The 19627-nt window shown below is 40.8% G+C and overlaps 2 protein-coding genes across 2 annotated transcripts; one reads left to right on the forward strand and one right to left on the reverse strand.

The window, feature by feature from the left end:
* Positions 1 to 1784: 1784 nt before the first annotated feature.
* On the reverse strand, positions 1785 to 8807 carry LOC136435609 (inositol monophosphatase 1-like). The gene is made up of 4 exons (XM_066429231.1): positions 8387 to 8807; positions 7035 to 7342; positions 3639 to 4156; positions 1785 to 3259 (listed from the first exon to the last, which is right to left on the reverse strand). The coding sequence occupies exons 1-4, from the start codon at positions 8453 to 8455 to the stop codon at positions 3117 to 3119; spliced, it is 1038 nt and encodes a 345-aa protein (XP_066285328.1). The 5' UTR covers positions 8456 to 8807; the 3' UTR covers positions 1785 to 3116.
* A 222-nt stretch (positions 8808 to 9029) lies between these two features.
* On the forward strand, positions 9030 to 15456 carry LOC136435611 (major facilitator superfamily domain-containing protein 3-like). Its single transcript, XM_066429232.1, has 5 exons — positions 9030 to 9113; positions 9918 to 10851; positions 11434 to 11587; positions 12918 to 13027; positions 15054 to 15456. The coding sequence occupies exons 2-5, from the start codon at positions 9969 to 9971 to the stop codon at positions 15341 to 15343; spliced, it is 1437 nt and encodes a 478-aa protein (XP_066285329.1). The 5' UTR covers positions 9030 to 9113; positions 9918 to 9968; the 3' UTR covers positions 15344 to 15456.
* Positions 15457 to 19627: the final 4171 nt, after the last annotated feature.

Here is a 19627-nt window from a genome sequence, read left to right on the forward strand (position 1 = left end):
TAACTTCCCATGAATAATGTAACGTTACACGTTGCCCGATGATGACGATGGGCCGACTTTGAGTGAAGTTCTACCGACTCAACACACGGGTTGTTCCCGAACTGGCCTGATGTGTGCGGTACGGCCGTTTCTTCGTGTATTTTTTTTACTTGGACACGTCTATATCCATAGCACTCTCCTCAAGCCAAGGATAGAACGAATAGCTGCTGTATAAAATGTGATTAGCGGTAAGATATTCAAGACGAATCTTCTCTCCCGAATTAATGTGCCCCCCTGTCCGACAGCACCACAATTGTGCGTGCGGCGCACGGTAGTTTCAAGTTGAAATATTATGGTGTCAGCACGACTAGAGACAAAATCTACCATATGTATGATTAGTGCAAAGATAGTACATGATACTGACAGAATAATAGAAAAAAAGGATGGTTTATTGTTCTGCTAGATTGATTTCAGTCAACCATTATCGGAAAAATCCCGAATTTAGGTTACCCAACGTTACAGTAAAGCTTCTAAGTACATGATGACAACCTGTGCCAGAAAAGGACAAGAAACAATGCTTGGGCTTAAAACTGCAACCAGCTGTTAATACGGGTCTTCCCAATCGGTGTGTTACGTCAATAGGCGGTTATACCGGTTTTTCAGCACAGATATACTGACCCTAAATGACAAACCCCATAACCTCCGTTACAGACTCCTTCCGGTTGTTTTCTTATTCAAGTTAACGTGTTCTTATCATTTCTTATTTCTGGCCGAGAAGGATTGAACGCAGATTCCCTCTCGACCAGCAATAAGAACAAAAATTTAATAAGAAAACGGTAATTTGAAAAAGAAAACAGTCGTAAGGAGTCTGCAACGGAGGCTAACACCTCATAACAACACCTGCTTTTTTAACCCGACTTTTCACTCTTTAGTAAGGCCACACCAAGTTAATCTTATGGATGACATCCGCGCGCGCATTGATTTTCGCCTGTTGTAAAAAAAATATAAAAAAATTCACCTCCTCCAAGGCTACACAGAACTCCGGAACTTGCCGATTTAGATTGCCGCAAAAGGCTAGCATTGTGCCGGCTTATCGGAAAACTGGGGGCGTATGTGGATTGGTATGCCATCGATGTTGGCTAGGGGGATTTTGCGTTTGCACAGTTGTATGAGAGGATCGCGGCGGCGATGCAGCGAGTATCGCCAAGACAATTTCAAACACGACCTATCCAGAGTGGCTCTCACACGTTTTTTTGCAATAATGAGAGACATGGGAGAGGAATTGAGGGATTGGCAGAGGGATTTGTGAGCGTAAACCATGGAATGCTTAATATGGAGTTCAATGCCATGTATGTTGAAACTGCCCTTATGGGTGTATATGAGTATTCTCATCACAGTCATATATCATCCACAGTCCTCGGAGCCAAATACCTTCTAATAGTCTGCTATGATGAACAAGACAACCTATATGTACCTCCTACAAACAAACTGTGTTCTGTGGTTCAATTCGCAATACCAGCTTTGTACTAGTACTAGTAGCCCTGTCGTTTAGCAGCATTTTTTTTTTGCTGGATTTTTCTTTTTTTCGCCCGCGCGCATTAGTTTTGGGGTCTCCAGAGGATGTCATCCATAAAATCAAGTTGGTGTGGCCTAAGAGACCCCTAAACGTTTAAATGTCGGAATGGCAAAGAGCCTTCTGGTATTTTGTCACCGTCATGGGCGGTCAAAACTTTCTAAATTGATTGTGGAAAAAATATTAAGCAATACTTCATGAAGAGGACTACAAGAACAACACGCAGATCATATCAGTTTTGGATAATCCTTTATTGTTCTAGTGTAACAGTAACAATATCATATTGATATTTAGTAGGCCTCATTTTATGTATAACATCGTTCAAAACGATTCATATGTAGATATACATATATATACGTACTCTTTGCATTTCATAATGTATACATAACTTTTTATTCGCAATGAATGTATATAGTTACTGTGACCTACTGCACTGAAAGCAAAACGCCACTTCAAATTGGTATTTTTGCTATGTCGAATGAAATAACGTTTATAAGCATATAGATGAAATTTTCCATTTCATGATTTGATCCACAGCAACCGAATAAATTCTCGCTTATTGCATTTCAAACACGCATGCTTTGTGAGCAACACTATATTATTTCTGTGTATTGTGTGTGCGTTTTTTTTATTATCTTTTTTTGGGGGGGTAGAATGAAGTGTTAGATTTTATTACTTACGTGGCTTATTGCAACATATACAATAATATAAGGAAGCGTATACGTTTATCTTAATACTGGCTGACATCACATATATTAAGGTACAAAGTTTGTACCACAAAGCGTATCTAGATACGACAATGTTACTGGCTTTGAACAGTTCAAAACTTGGCTGTGTACAGTCAAACTACAACGTAGCTATCTAAATATAGATATCAATAAATCTCTTTTGCAATATTTTGCGAAGACATATTTACTAGAAATTCCTACTCGCGTCAGCCCCTCCTGATTTTTACAGTTTCAACTGTATTTACACTTGTAGGAAGCGTATACGATATCTGTATATACACAAGTTTCAAAGTATCTATCTCAGATAGAGTAATAGTTTCTGTATCTCTCGTTTTAACAAGTATGGTCCCAATCACGTCGTAGGATAGTCTTGGGACAGTCGTGCGACAGTCGTGCGACTTGTCTTGGGACAGTCGTGCGTGTTCCGTACAACATTCATCTGTCTTGTTACCAAAAATACTACTGTAAATACAAAAATGTTCGCGGTGGTTTTATGTTTGCAGTTTTCGAGGTGAACGCTTTACCGCGAACTTGAAATCACCGCGCCGAAAAGCCGTTCCATTGTGTGACTGTAGCGCTACTATTGTTTCAAACGCGAACTCAAAACCACCGCGAATACTACTCCATTTTCTCTCCCTACAGCGAAATTAAATCCCCGCGAACATTTCTGCATTTACAGTATATCTTAGATCGTTGTCGGCAGTTATGCGTGTCGCAGCCTGCTTTGAAATTCTACGACATCAAAATTGTACAAAGGCCTATACGACGAATTTGACAGTGCCGTATTCAGTCATACTGATTGGCGTTTACAAAACGTCGGATTCACTCTTGTGCTCTCAGTCTTTGGTAGATCTAAGATAGACCGGTTCTACGGTGTCTGGCTTCTTGTGGTCGTGCCTCAGTCCAGAGGCGACCGTCTGCGCAAGGTCCATACTGGAGGCCGCCAACATGCACCGTCCCATTAGGTTGAACGGTCCGCCTATTGAAGAAAAATTAAGTTGATTATAACATGATGCAGTAAGTACTCCACGGCTTGACACTCTAGAAAATTAGTAATCCGAGAAACCAAGGAGGTTAAATACACGTGTATTTAACTTCCTTGGAGAAACTAGCTATATACAAAGTCTGAAGTATGAAATTCTGGATGTTTGATACTCATACATCAATGATAAAGAAAATGTCAAATAAAACTAGATACGTCGGATGGTTTCAGATACATCCGTCACATTTCTTTTGAATTTTAGTTAAAATCCTTCGCAGACATTCCAGTGTATAGGGCGACACCCATCTCCGTTTCATCTTAATAAAACACACACACAAACAAACAAACAAACAAACAAAAAGACGACGTAGCGTACCTGCCGTGTCCAAGACCACTCCCCCGGCCTCTCTAATGATGAGTGCCCCGGACGCCATGTCCCAACAGTGGATCCCAAACTCGAAGTAGACCTCGGCCGCGCCCTCGGCGATCTGGCACATGTTCAGGGCTGCCGTCCCGAGGTTCCTGATCCCTCGGCCCCGCTCCAGCAAGGAGCGCAGGTTGTGGAACGTGTCTTCCATCTTTGTCGGAGTCAGAAGACTCTTGGCGGTCGTGACGACGAGAGATTCTTTTATGTCGGTTGCGCCGCTGACGGAGATGCGTTTGCCGTCTCGGTACGCCCCCATCCCTCGCCCGGCGGCGTACATGACGTCAAGAATGGCGTTATACGTCACCGCTACTTCTATCTCTTTGTTGACGGAGAGGGCAATGGCGACGGCCACGAAGGGGAAGCTGTGGACGAAGTTGTTGGTGCCGTCGATAGGGTCGATGATCCAGGTGGGCTCGTCGGTCAATTCGATCGGAACACCGGCTGCTGTCGTCTCTTCACCGATGAACCTGTGATTTAGCAAGTGATAAGCTGTAAATGCACGTATGGTTTTGTGGAAGTTTTTATCATTTTTCAATGGCAAATAACTTTATGTTTGTCGAAGCTAGTTTGTCATTAAGTTATTTGATAAGGCCATGTTGATTTGATTATATGGATGACATCCTCTGGGAACTCCAAAACTGATGCGAGCGTGCGAATAAAAAAAGCTTGGCCAAAAAAAATTGACTTCATTATGAAATTTACGTGGTCAACAAGGTTGAACAAATGACTAAACACACAGAGAATGGTATACCAATTAATGGATTCTTCATTTTAGTTCATTCGCATCTTCTTCTTTGACTTTGGTATTCTACGACATTAGTATCCGTTTTCCGAAATATCTTTTTGCAACTTACGGCGTATATTTGCTCATTTTGTAGCTGCTTTGCACGATTTACAGTATAGTAGAAAACTTTTTATTTATTTTTGAAAATGTGTGAAAATTGATGTGCGCGCGGGTGTCATCCATATAATCAAATCAACATGGCCTATCTGTCATGCAATTTTCTTCTTTTTTTTTACAGATCTTTCTAGATTGGGAAATTCTTATGTCACTTATGCCTGGGTATTATAAATGACTTTTGCCATATTGCAAGAAAACAAGTATGTAGTTTCTTTTGTCGCCATATTCGGCATACAGCAAGTAACATCTAATCGATAATCATTTCTATTGTATATAAAAAGGCCTGGAAGTATTCTCTAATGTTTTCAATTTCTGTGCAGTTGATGATACAACTTGTCAGCAAACGACAGGCTACGTTTTTTTGGCACATTCTACAACCGTCTTGGTTTGCCACACCCATCCTATATTTGACCAAAACATGCATTCCTTGAGACAAAAATCTTCTTATCTAATTGAATTTTCAGGCAGAAAGATGCCTTCTTCGTATTTGCTACACCATTAAGTAACTTGGCAGAGTTCTTCTATTCCTCACGCAAAAGTGTGATTGAAAAGCCTAGAACTGCCAGCCTTGAACAATAGCAAGGTCAGATTACCATGATAACTGTCAGAGAATTCAAAATTTTTCTGTACTGGTTTTCAAACCTTACAAATCGACTCAGATATCTATAAAAAGTCACATAATCCAAGGAAGTTTCAATCAGATAATATCCCTTGGATAATCAAGACAATACTATCTACAACTTTCAGTTTTGGGGAAACCAAACTCGTTCAAATGTTCAAACTTTCAAATCAACCCTGTCAATGTTGTGTCAGAGTATCTAAATGGATCTAGATTTCCAATGTCTTCCCCACATTAGCCTTGGTGTGTCTAGAAATATGACTTTTTGGGATTTTTGCATCTACTTGTTGGAGTAAACCAGCAATTAGACTGGGGCTCTGTTCATGTAACTGCTAGCCAATGTCTCAAACTAAATCGCAAGCCAGTGTTGTCATTACTTTATTTCTTGGCTAAATGTCCTTCAAGCTAACTTCTTTATGTGTAGCCATACTACAAATTCTTATCTGTTGTCTATAGATTTCAAACATGACTTGAAGAGTAACTTGTACATGGTAAACTTTCTTAGCCAGGCCTCCACTGATGTGCACTGTACGGCTGCCAGGCGCATACTGAAGCCCATAGTTTACATTTATGATTATCCTGTATTTATAAAGTTTTACTTGGGTCTTTAACCGGGTTGCGTTGCCTTCGTGGAAAGGAGGTATAAACTACTTTTCACGTGAACAGCGCGTGTTATCAGACAGGTTCCATGTGATTACTGCGTGACAGACGCATGGACAAGCCGTTTGTTGCTATGTAACGTGTTGCCACGGGGCATGGATACCTCTAAGCCTTTAAAAGGCATTGTGGCCACTCATTTGTGTCGAAATACTCTAAAGGTTTTCCGTTTTTGCACTTTAGACTTAAAAGCGTTCTGTCGTGTGCCAAATCAAGGCAAAAGATATTCGACTAAGGACAGTATATAAGAATAATGTCCTTGATTCGACCAATCAGATGTCATGTTACAACAAGCGACGGAATTTTCCAGTCCCGAATTCACAGTTCACAAGTCAACCACTCGGTTTAGTTGTTGACGTCTGTCCTTGGTAAATTTTAATTTTGATGCCTCCAAGTTTATCCCCAGTCAGAGACTACACAGAGTGTTTGAAACAATTCAAATTCAATTAAAACTAAATTCGTTATTCAACGTTTACCGTTATATGTTGTATATAGCCATACTTTTACCTATGACCCCCTCTGGATTAAGACTATTATTGTGTTCCCTTTTTGTGGCCCCTTAGACTATTCTTGTTTCCTTTGATCCAAGAATTAAGAATCCTGTTTTCAATGACCACCTGTCTAATGTGACCGTTTTCTTAAAGTACCTTAGGTGGTCACTACTAGACATGTTTGACTATATAGCTGCAATATTTACGTTAAAAAACTGGTCACTGCGTTAGAACTGTGTACTTAACCTGTACCTGTAAAATTGTTCAGGTACAGGTCCGAACCTGAACATCTACTGTACCTGTACCTGTACCTAAACAAACTAAAACGCTAGCAGACACAATTTTTTAGACTAAAGGTAGGTAAATTGCTTGATAGAGATGACAATTTTGATAACCTCACAGTTGAAAATGAAGAAAACTTGCAAATAGACTTGTTTTGAGGTAGTACATATAAATCCTCATACAAAGATGACAATTTACCGCTAAAAAATACAGTTGGCTACGTGTTTAACTTACAGACTGATGGACCAAACTTGTTTAGGTACATGTACAGGTTCGGACCTGTACCTAAACCGCTGTACCTGTACCTGAATTTTAGTTTAGGTACACAGCCCAACACTGTGTTCGAATACAAGTTACATGAAGCGTTAACATTACTTGTGAAATTCGGTCTTTACCTGTGCGTCGGAAACTTTCTCCTGAAGAAAGAGAACACCATCTTCTCGACGTTTTGGTCCGTCTCTGTGACCAAGTCGGCGGGTGAAGACTTCATAGTCACCGTCTTCTCCCTGTAGAAAGCGGACCGGACTTCTTTCCCAGCCAGGCGGGCCGCCTCCTTAGCAGCCCCGAGCCACACGAGCTTCTGTTCCTCGGTGACTTGTATCGGGCTCTCTGGAGGTTGTTTGTTTACAGTTGTGTCGTCTATGTTGTTGTTGACGTTTGAGGAAGATGATACTATCTCCGACAAATTGATGACAGGGGATCCCTAAAAATGAAAACAAAAGACTTGGTTACCTCCTTGGTTAAACGATTGCAAGAAGCACTCATACGTTATACATAATAAAAGAACTGTTTGTAGAGCACTCTCGATAGCTTGCCATTGGTAGTATTTTCGGTCTGCTTCAAGGTAAGGAAAATAAGACATCCTAGGAGCCTTAGAGAATAAAATTCAAAGCAAGGACCGTGCAATGTTTTAGAATAGTCTGGTTATAATATGTTTATGTACTTTTGCTGTGGATTATACCAGACTGTAGCACACTGTATTGCTTCACGCAATTACTTAGTGTTACATCTAATGTTAAGTGAGTTAGGTCAGATAGCTCACATATGCACAAAGCTCGTTTTAGGTTATACGACGTTATGATCATAGTTAATAACAGCAAATGATAATGAAATGACAGACAACAAAATACAGAATCGTCTTATTGTAGAATATTGAACAGCGTGTTATAGAAAGGCGATATTTGCCACACTATTGAAAATACTAAGCTGTTTTCTTTCACTTTCAAATAAACCACTGTTTTGTTCTTTCTGTATTTTTTTAAAGTTTAGCGATTATGTTTGTTTTCTTAATGGGAGGTGTCTTTCAGACTGATACCGTTCCACTCTACTTGCTTATTGGTGACCACACCCAGTGTAGAATGCTTATTCAGTAGCGAAATATGTTCTGGCCGAGATTTAAAACACCCAGTAAAGGTTAGAAATACAAAAGAGTATCCAGAAAAAAATATCATGCCCTTTAATGCCATAAGCGGCTTTACAGTAATCGTTCAGTATCTAACTAGTTTGAATCACTGCGACGAATAAATAACCTGAAATAGAAACTGCCAATGTCAATCTCAGCTCAGCAAATTGTCTGTCAAATCGCGACCAGTGCATTTTTACAACAAAAATAGAGAGAATTTACAGACAACTTTCACTCGAAAAGTACGTCTATACTGCATTTCTACAGATAAAAGGTCACAACGAAAGCAAATAGACCAAGGGAAAGTACTAATCAAATGCGTAACAATTAAATCAGTTCTCTTACCTGGATTCTGAATTTCCCCATTGCGCTGTACTGAGATGAGCTAGAACTCAGAAGCTCGCAAGCTGCCATGTTGGACGGTTGGTCTACGTGTCGGCCCTATCGACTTTTTTTATCCGTCAACAAATAAACAGCTGTCACCGCGGTAGTTAACTGTGAACACTGGTATATCCGAGGGGAGGGGGGCACAACAATGTGACGAGTCCAAAAATCTGATTCAAACTGCCAATATCCAAAGTTGTCTGGCACTAAAAAAAGACGTAGCCGATTTGCATACAGTCACCTAGCTGATTTCATTAGCGAATCATAATGTTTAAAGTCCCACCATATTTGGTAATGAGTAACGGATCATTAGCCGTTGAACATGTTGTTTTGTGCGTTGACAGGTAAGCTCATCCAAACATTACCTGTCCTGTGACGTGTCACGCCCTTTTCCTGGACGATGCCTTAATTTGTGATTTTTAAATGAATTACTTAATTAAGTAAGTAAAGTAAATAATTTCCTTCTCGAGTCGTAGAAAACATAAAAACTCGTAAGTTTACATGACGTTAAGATATTGACGTTGTTTGTATTTGTAATAAATAACCCGTAGTAAACATACAAACAAAGAAACAGGGGATTTAAATCCCGATCTGAATGGTATGATCCAAATGCACACCTGGTCACAAAGGATTGTGGGTGAAATCCAACATGGCGGCGTGCAGACGACAATAATCTGTTGTCTAGCCGGTTTGTTATCTTTCTGCATTTTGTAGAGGTTTAAAACGAACACTGAGGCTGTTTCTAAGTGAAAAACAAGTAACCAAATAGTTAGAGACTGTTTGGATTCTGTTCATTTCTGAAAACGATGTAGAAACATGAGTTTATGTCACACGTGTCCATACCTATATACAAATTTGTATGTGGAAGCTGAAGTTAACATATGGCAAGTTTTGGAAACAGTTTGTCTGGAATTTTGACTGCGAAAACCACATTTACTTTCAATTTCCCATTCTGTATTAATTCGTGGCTTTGTTCGTAGTCACATATTTTTGTATGGTTTTTACAATATCATTATTATGTAAAAACCTTACGTATTAAATATTACGGAATATTGACAATCAATTTGACTGTCAGCTGGCTGTAAAACATCAAAGTTGGCATGCAGACAATTTTTCTCTCTTTGTCACTGTTTTGTCACATGCGTTTGTTTTTTTAATGCACGTTGATATTCTTTTTTTTCAATAGCTCAACACGCATATGTGTTTTAATCTCACATAATATACTTCTACAGAATATTTAGGTGTAATGGCCAGAATTTTATGAAAGAATTATTCTACATTATTGAGGGTCTTGAAATAAGAAAGTGCCACTAATTCCTTAGTATTCTAGCTGCCTTCCTTTTAAGTAATACAAATTTGGTACCAAAAAGCAGTACTAGTACTAGTACCTTGGTAGTAAAAAGGTTAATCATGCTGAGAGGTTAGCTTGATGAAGGTTAAAGATGCAATGAGTTGTCGTACTAATATTTCCTTTTTCTTTTGAATCTTATAGATCTCAAAAAACTATGGAGCTGACAAGAAGGTAACAGACAACAGGTCAAGCATGGCGACCCTCTACTCCTACATTCATTCTTTCACTCATTCCAACATCCCCATCCTCACCACTCTCTACTTCGTACAGGGCCTCCCGTACGGTATCCAGGCACGCTTTCTACCGATCTACCTACGCGCCAAGAGCGTCTCTCTTACCAACCTTGGTCTCATCAAACTTCTCCTGTTGCCATGGCTACTGAAGATCGTTTGGGCGCCTCTCCTTGATCGCTACAGCAGCAAACAAACATGGCTGCTTGTCAGCATGGCAGGGTTGATGTTCGCGAGTCTTGCCGGAGCCGCGATCGACGAAGAACACTTCCTGAGTCTGTGCGTGGTCGTATTCTTCATGAACTTTTTCGCCTCCACGCAAGACATCGCGGTGGACGGGATGGCGGTGGCGATACTGAGCGCGGACGAGCTCGGGAAGGGGAACACGGCGCAGGTCGTAGGTTACAAGCTCGGGGCGATCGTTGGAGGAGGCGGACTCGTGTGGCTGAGTGACTACGTAACCTGGCATCACTTGTTTCTTGTCCTTAGCGTAACCTACTTTGGTACGATAGTATTAGTGTTACAACTGTCCCAACTTCAGAATACATACCTCAGGAAACATAAGACTAGCAGGGACCAAAAACTTAAAAGTGGAACAGAAAATGAACTTGAACCAAACAAAAACGGATACATCCTCACAAGTCGTGAACACGATCATAAGGAAGCGATCAAGAAAACAGAAGGAGCTGATTGGCACAGAAATGATGACTTGAGAGACAGAAATGCCATAAGTACAGATGGAGAGAGGAAAAGAACAGGAAGAGAAGAGGATTGGTGGATGTTAGCAGTATGGAGGAGCCCGGGGACAGCATGGATGATTGTGTACTGTCTGCTGTACAAGTTAGGTATGTGTTATATGCTGCTACATTGTGCTTTGAAATTCATAGTACAACTAGTAAAATGTTTTAGTAATATGATATTGTCTGTACTACATGTGGTAGTAGTAAGAGTATTACAATAAAATCACCAATTTGTGTTATGCAAATAGGTGATTTTATTTTCAACAATAGCTATTCATCATTCAATAATCATGACCATAGTATGTACGGAACGCAAGATATCAAAACCTGAAGCTCCGCTGCAGTGCTGTAGAAAGCTGTTAGGAGGCCCAATATTGAACTTGACCTTCGTTTTCCCAACCCATACCCACAAACAGAAACTAACTTTGAAGGACACAATTGCAAACTTCTCTCAGCAATGCATGACAAGCAGTTCTGGAGAATGAACTTCGCCTGCTGCACCTCATAACGAGGATGATGAAATGTAATATTCATAAGGATTCATCCACAGCTTCTCGAGTTATTCTGTCCAACAAACAGACAGACAGACAGACAGACACACAAACAGCACCAAGAACATAACCTTCTTGGCCAAGGTAATTAACACCTCTTCAAGATTCTTAAAGGACATATGTTTCTTTTCCACAGGTGAACAAGGTGCCAATGGGATGTTCCCTCTGTACCTGGTGGACCAAGGTATTCCCAAGGGAGCAGTGGGGATGTGGACAGGGGTGGTCGGCCAGGGACTGTCCATCGTTGGTTCGCTCCTGGGGGGATGGCTACTGACTGGACATTCCTACAGGTATGTAAGGACGAGGGCTATTGGTCAATCCAAAAGGGAAGTGTGCATTATGTTCTTTCATTATTTCTTGTTCCGTCTTGCAAGGGTTTGACATACGTTTAATTAAAAAAGTAAAGGAAAGTGATCTCGATCCAGTTTAGCTCACCGAAGAGCTATTCTTCCACTGGTCGTGAGAGAGAAGACAGACGCTACATACAGTATTTACAGGTTCATTGTACCGGGGAAATTCCCCAAGCTCTTTTCGACAAGCACAATGAACAGTGGACCATGGTTTTAAGTCCCGTCCTAAGGACTGCGACCCTTTCTGTGCATGTCAGGTGAGCGATGCAGCCGGAATCAAACTCGTGGCTTCTAGTTCCAGAGTCAAGGCCGCTAACCACTAATTAAACCATAACATTGACTGGATGTACGTCTAACTTGCGCGAGATGTAGCCTGGTATCCGTCCTCATCTTGCCCTGATACGCACCTCCGATCGCTGCCCTGCAGAATAGTCTGGCACCCATTTAATAGAAAAACGATTGGCTTTTGAATATTCACGTAAAATGTAGAAAGCCTTGTGAGCTACACAGACTCCGAGTTACATGGTCCTCTGATCTGTAGTAGCATGATAACAGAATTTGAACATGCATTTTTGGAAGTTTTAGCCCCTGTTACAATTTGCTTTCAACCGGTGAGTGGCCAAGTGAGTAGAGTGTTCGCCTTGCATACAGTAGGCTGTGAGTTCGAACCCCTTGCCGGGTCATACCAAAGACTCTAAAAATGGTACATACTGCTTTCTCTGCTTAGCACTCAGCATTTGGGAAAGAGTATGGTAGTTAAACACACACCACTACCAGTGGACTAGCCCCCTGCTGTTAAGTGACTTGCACAAAGTTGTGTGGCCCAGGGCTGCCGAAACGGAGATGGGGCGCATGGCCTTATGCACCGTCTGGTGCGGGGAAGACGTTAACTTAAACTTTAACACTGTTTCCAAAGTAACAGGCCAAAAGCTTGAATTTCAAAGGAAATAAGGCCCCAGTCAGACTCAGGTGTTATGCAACAAAGGAGATCAAAGGAGAGGACAGCTAGAATAGGAATTACCTTGCAACAACAGTCAGAATTGAATCAGCAATGTGTGAGTGTAATGTACTTGTCTAGTACATGTTGTATCCAGTCTTGTATTTTGACTTGACAAAAAGTCAATTCTGTTAATTACCTGCTGATTCAATTCTGATAAAGATCTTTCTCTCAACTTCAAGGAAAAAAAGTTGGACATATTTTGAAATGCATTTTTAATGGTGTTATTTCTTTGTTAATTAGGTTTTGAAAATGAATTTTCTTATGTTTCAGAACACCTCTTGACCTTCTTCACTTGACCTTCAAGTTGCGACTGTTACCCATAATGCTACAGATGGCAGTTATTTGGGAGGGGAGCACACAGGAGTCGTTGTTTTCATATGGTATGTGGGGAAAAATCAGTCTGTTTTTAAAGGCATCCAGAGCATTTTATGAGGCTTGAAACTTGAATAAAAAAACTCAAATATCTAGTACTCATTCCTACACATAGTAAGTTTCAATAACATTATACCTTTACATATCGACATCAAAGGAGCAAAGATACAATGTCATTGTGTGGTGAGAACTGATAAAAAATCCAAGCCCTAATAGACTGATCCTAGCTGTCCATCACAATTAGCGGTTTGACCAATGAGAGAGTTACTGCATGTCTGTCAAATAGTTGCATTTTTATGTTTTGATTTTGCATTTCTACGTTTTGACGGAGGTGGGTGGGGCTATGGTATCGGTCTATTTACACTAGGCGCGTGAAACTAAAAGATCACCATGTAGCTTATTTTTGTGCCGCTTTTGAGCACTTTTGATAAGAAATCCGAACGCAAATGTGGTGAACAGTGGCATTGAGTGTCAATTTCATAAAGATTACATCAACTAGAATATTTCCAGTTTGTAAGCCTCATAAAATGCTCTGGGTGCCTTTAAATAAACTTGGTATAAAATTTTGTCCAAGAAATCAAAATGTTGCAGTGAGCCAAAAAGGCCAATTGATTATCCAAGGTGTGGTCTTCTTGGAATCCAACTTGTAGGCAACTAATAGGCAGGTGGTCAGCCAAGCATGTAGGAATAATTGTTATGACCCTTGGTTATAATCACTCATGGTTTTGTTAAGAAATAGTCAAGACAAGACTCTCTCAACTTATGGCACATTTCTCATTGAAATGTGTGTTTTATGGTGGGTATGACAATCAGTCACTCAGTCAATCAGTCAGTCACTCACTCACTCACTCACTCACTCACTCACTCACTCACTCACTCACTCACTCACTCACTATCCGGTTTAACGTTTAATGACATAAATGAAATACAACACGGTGTATTCTGCATCACCCTCCGTCCCATCCCTCCCGCGGGTCGGATCGCCTGACGGCCAGTAATTTGGGTGATATGGAATACACCGTGTTGTATTCTATACTATACAGTCCAAATAGCCCTAGAAGGCCACTCATGGCACTGATCAAATCTAGTCTATGTGGACAGGTGGTCACTATAGACAGGATTCTGTATGCTTGTGTCAATGATGAAAATTATGTAAGGGACCACCAAAAAGTGGTCACATTGGCCAGGTGGTTCATATGTGGAGGTGGACACATATACAGGTTGTAATCGCTATAATAATACTTTCAGTATACCTATAAGTAACCTGAACTTAAATCCGACAACATGACCAAAAATAAACAATGTGAATGTCAGCTCTTTAATAATGCAATTTTGACTGAAAGCTGAAATAAATAAATAAACCCAAATTTTGTTTGTGGCTTCAGAAATACAAATATGGCCTTTTTAATTGATGTTTGTGTCCCTATTAAATGTGAGTGACTGTACTTGTACAGGATTGATGACCTGTCACATTTCAGTAAGGGTTAGAATGATAACAGTGGCACCTGCATACCAAGTAGATTGATCATCCCAGGTGTAGGCTTCTTGGAATCCAACTCGTAGGCAATGGTTACTAAGCCAGGTGGTCAGCATGTAGGAATAATTGTTATGACCTAAGGTTCCATTACACATGCTTTTGTTAACCCTTAACTTAAGCTGTCCTTCAGGTCATAAAAAATCGTAAATGTTTGACCCCTGACCTCCCTCACGAAACCTGCGAAACAGCCAGCAATCATAACTGTTAAACTTCCAGGTTTCGTGCGCTACACGCATGCAATGCTGCTTTCAGCATGTAGCTGTACTCTCCAAGCAGAGGAGGTGTTCCGGCAGGTTTTTGATGTGTTTTTAGGCGTCAAAAACGTTAAAAACCTTCCGGAACCGGCCTCCTCTGCTTGGAGAGTAATGTAGCTGCTGCTTTTCTGAATTTAGGGTACATAAATTTGATGGTACCCCACATCTGATATCCTCTAGACCAAAGGTATTTCTCAACTTGTGCAATTTTATACACAAGAAGTGACTTTTTTTTTTTTACAGGTTTTGCAGTGGCCTCTTTGTGCCTGTTACAACTGGTGGGCGGGGTCATCACCACAGCAACCTTCACAACCATGATGCACTGCTCCCAACAAGCTCCCCCTACCATCCAAGGCAGTCACTACACCTCTCTTGCCACCTTCGAAGTCATGGGGAAACTTTTGTTCATGACAGTCGCCGGAAGTCTTACCGATTTCTTCGGCTACTTTAATATGTACGTCTTCTTTGCATTTCTGACTGTGGGTGTGATGCCTCTGCTAGAATTTTGTCCTTTTAACTTTCGCAAAAAGTAAGTAAGTTAGTAGGTTAATGTCCTGTTAGTTAATAGGTTACTAAGTCAAATGACATCTACAAAGATCTGGAGCTGAAACATATTTCTATAGACTTCTATTTATTTCATAGAGTTGGTCACTACTGTTTATTCTATTTATTTATTAGTTTAGCTGGTCATCACGCACAGCCGGGGCTGACCAACTAGCCTGTGGCTTCAGTATTACAAAAGGCTAGCCCTACTCACCCTCCTAAAAGCAGGACCCCTATCGCTCAATTCGTTGGCTTTCTCGCGTAGGGGCCCTGTTCTTTAGCCCCGGTAGACACGGTTCTGGCGACGTTACTGACAGTTGCTCATGAATAATTAATGAGCTATCCTTATTTGGCACAATTTGGCGGTTAATTTGTTCTGAACCTAAAGTAACGATGTGAGACGTAATCTGATTGGTTGATAGCTTCCCAGCGTCCTTTGCGCTTTTGCTCCAGATGAGGTTTAACAAACCCTCTGATTGGCTGAAACTGTTTTGGTGGCGACGTCGCCAGATCCGTGTCTACCGGGGCTAAAGAGCAGGGCCCCTACGCGAGGGAGCTAACGAATCACGCGATAGGGGTCCTGCTTTTAGGAGGGTGGCCCTACTGACATAGACAAGACGGTACAATGGAATTAGACTAGCCTGATTTAATCGTGCTTATAGCGGCCGCCCGTATAAACCGGCCAGCCCCAGAGCAAGCGGCGTGGGCAGGGGACATAAAACCCCAGACAGCTGGAGTTTGCGTTATACAGTCTAGAATTTGACATAGACAGCATAATGAGCTATAACAATATAACAAGAGCTAATAAATATCACAACTGTTAAAGAGGAAACCACCCAATAAATTCAGCTGACATAAACTCCCAGACCTCAGTCTGCTTCTGAATGCCGTGGTGTTCACATATCAGTAGAGGGCTCGCTGGCTATGACAGTTTACCAAGTATTGAAGTTACTCTTCAGGACATGCTTGAAATGTAGAAAAGGAATCAAAGTATGTTTGCACATAAACAACTCAGCTTTGTAGTGCCTAACCAAGAATAAAAAGCAATGACAACACTGGCCTGCCATGCTCACTGGTAAAATGTCTCATCAGACATTGGCTGTCAGTTACATATTACATGTACATTCTACAGAGCCCTAGTCTTTACTGGTTTCTTAGACTACCAAGTAGACACCACAATTAGATGTGCATGCATATTTCTAGACACACAGCTATCAAAGCTATTTAATTTCAGCTCGATCTGAGAAAAATATAGATGCAATTCCAACTTTGAAGGGTTTGCTTTGACAGTTGAAAACACAATAAAATATTCACAGTGGTTTAATTTTCGCGGTTTAAGTAGTGCCTGTCCGCCATTAAATCAGGAGACCTCAATTATGTATTCTTGTGCTACAGTATTTTGACTGTGAACTTAAGAAACACAGCAAAAAAACTCCTTTCCACCCCTACTGTGTTAAATCGTGACATATCATTGCCTTGTAGGAGTTGAACTGCAAAACCAATCTGTTAATTGAATGATTGATTGATCGACCGATTGATTCATTGATTAATCGATTGATTGATTCATTCATTGGATCAATTGATCGATCGATCGGTTGATAGATTGATATAGTGATCGATTGATTGATTGACTGATCGATCGATCGATTGATTGATTGATTGATTTATGGAATGTGGACATGGATCTCATGACAGTGCCGGGCAACTGTCCTGTCCGACGTACTCCAGCTTTCTCACGTCAATGCTGTATCCTTCCAGCCTTCCCAGAATGTCATTCAGTCTCCCCTTACTCATATTACGCTCTTTGCTGAAGATCCAAAGAAGCTGAACAGAAAAAGACAAGAGTTCAATGTTTTTCATTTATTCAAGGGTTTATGTTCAAAATATGTCAAAGTAGTCTTCGAACAGATAGATATGTGGTGCAATAGTCATTGATATAAAAAAAGGCATGTCTTTTCATTTTTAATCTTTTTACATTTCTATTGTAAATCTTTAAAGCGTTATGCCTAGATCATGGTTGTTTTTACTTCATCAGCGTGGCTGAATATTTACCTGCCAGTTTGCGAACCAGAGGTCGACACAAGTGTAACCCACGAAGTCCCCAGAGTCGGGGTCGTAGTCTATCTCCAGTGTCCAGTATGGTGGCCCCCATACCCACGGCCTGTGGAGCGTAGAACATTGCATCAGTGCAAAACAAATGCACAAAAGAAGTGGCGTCGTGTGGCGCAAGTGGTAGAGCGTGCGGCTGTCAAACAATGGGACCCGGGATCTAATCCCGGGTTGTACCCAGAGACATGTCCGAACTTGTGCTCCGACGTTGTGCCCTTGGGAAAGGCACTTAACACGACTTTCCTCACTTCACTCAGGTGTTAGGGACGTCCCTCGGATAGGACGTTAAATGGAGGTCCCGTGTTTGGGGAGAGCCACACCCAGCGCACGGTAAAGAACCCACCACACCTTTCGAAAAAGAGAAGGGGCATTCCCCGGTGTGCGATGGTCCAAATCTTACAGTCCGGTCTGGGATGACATCTTGAAAAGGTGATAGTCACCTGTTATGTCAATCCTTCCACAAAATGTGGTAAATCGAAATAGATAAATAAAAAATAAATAAAAAACCCTTGCAATATCTACGTTGTGCGTCAAGTCCTAAAATCGACTTGTTTGTTGTATATTCCTGCCTTATACATTTAGACGAACTCTTTTGCACGACAATTGTACATGGTACAATGTTTGACAAGAACTATTAAACACAGTACAACATAGAGGTATAGCTATATAATTACTAATACCATGCGTAAGTATTAGATATAGTGTTACAATCGAGTGGGGCTAATCACGAGTTTCGGTATCATTTGAAATGAAAAAGCGTTTTTTTTATATATTTACTTATTTTTGCATTGTGGGATTGTTGCATCTAAAGATATATTCAAAAATGTCTGTAGCATCGAGTCTCTAAAAATCTGTTGTACTTGTCAATGAATAACTTAATATGTTACACATCATAATAGAGAATTCCATGACAAAGTGAAATTCATCTTCGATTTGCTTTATACATAATAATTATAGAGATAGACATATTCACGGTGGGATTTATCAATAGTGGTCCATTCTAGTTAACTTTGCACACCAAATGGCCGATCTACCCGGCATAAGTCGCTACTCTAGACAACCAATACTAGACCTACTCGGTTATAAGTTGCTCTAGACAACCAATACTAGACCTACTCGGTTATAAGTTGCTCTAGACAACCAATACTAGACCTACTCGGTTATAAGTTGCTCTAGACAACCAATACTAGATCTACTCGGTTATAAGTTGCTCTAGACAACCAATACCGGACCTTCCTCTAGATCTAGACAACCAATAGCACACTAATATGTGTATTAGTTAACAATACCAGACGTGGCATCATAGCATTGTCACTTAATAGGTCAAAACCAGCAATTGTTGTGAGAAAACTTTGAAATAAAACGATCTCGGGTATTTGAGATTTTCATAATAGTTTGTATAATCTGAGACTCGTTAGAAATCCTCGTTGGTTTGTTTGTATCTCGTACTACATTGGGTTGGGCGGAGAAGGAATAATTCTGCTAACGAGGTGTTTAAAAACTTGTTTCCCATAGAACTGTTGTAGGGTAGAACTCGTTACTATCAAGTACCGTAGGAGCATCATTACTTGATAGAATCGTTTACACTTAGATGTGTGAAGGTTTGGTGTGACAAGGTCTTTCAGTGAAATATAACCAGCTGCTGCTGCGCTGCGTGCCTGCGAAGCTGGTGTGTTATGCCGAAGGGCGGTTATACTGGCTATACAGATACAAACACAAATACAGATATTACACAGAAACTGAAACTGGTGTGTTCTGCCGAAGACCGATTACATACCGGCTATGCAGATACAGATAAAGACACAGACACAGAATGAACACACAAAAACCGGCTTACAAATTACTCGGCTGTTCTTACCCGAGATTGAGAAAAGGCACGAATGATTTGGCCGGCTCTTCGTCGTTCACCACGAGATTCAGTGGGCCGACATCGTCAACTGCTTTTCCGTCTCTGATGCCAGTATACGTCAGCTGATAACAAAACCGACAGATTAGTCTTAAATATCCTAAGATACTTCTGTATAAGACGGTAGACATTGTTGTGTTCTAAGTCGTTTCTTTGGTCTATGCCTCTCTTTAAGGTCAATTCTCACGATCGATTTCATAGACCCCACATTTGAAAACAGAAAACAAGCCCGTCTCAAGAATGTTTTGATCACCAGGAT

Source organism: Branchiostoma lanceolatum, chromosome 5 (assembly GCF_035083965.1).
Source record: "Branchiostoma lanceolatum isolate klBraLanc5 chromosome 5, klBraLanc5.hap2, whole genome shotgun sequence".
NCBI classification, from domain to species: domain Eukaryota; kingdom Metazoa; phylum Chordata; class Leptocardii; order Amphioxiformes; family Branchiostomatidae; genus Branchiostoma; species Branchiostoma lanceolatum.

Bases quoted from the DNA above. Each gene is read 5' to 3' on its own strand.
- LOC136435609 (XM_066429231.1), bottom strand. From the start codon at position 8,455: ATGGCAGCTTGCGAGCTTCTGAGTTCTAGCTCATCTCAGTACAGCGCA. The intron at 7,343-8,386 runs GTAAGAGAACTG...TTTCATTTTTAG, and splicing joins TGGGGAAATTCAGAATCCAG to GGATCCCCTGTCATCAATTT. The intron at 3,260-3,638 runs GTACGCTACGTC...TTTCTTCAATAG, and splicing joins AGTGGTCTTGGACACGGCAG to GCGGACCGTTCAACCTAATG.
- LOC136435611 (XM_066429232.1), top strand. From the start codon at position 9,969: ATGGCGACCCTCTACTCCTACATTCATTCTTTCACTCATTCCAACATC. The intron at 10,852-11,433 runs GTATGTGTTATA...TCTTTTCCACAG, and splicing joins CTGTCTGCTGTACAAGTTAG to GTGAACAAGGTGCCAATGGG. The intron at 11,588-12,917 runs GTATGTAAGGAC...CTTATGTTTCAG, and splicing joins CTGACTGGACATTCCTACAG to AACACCTCTTGACCTTCTTC.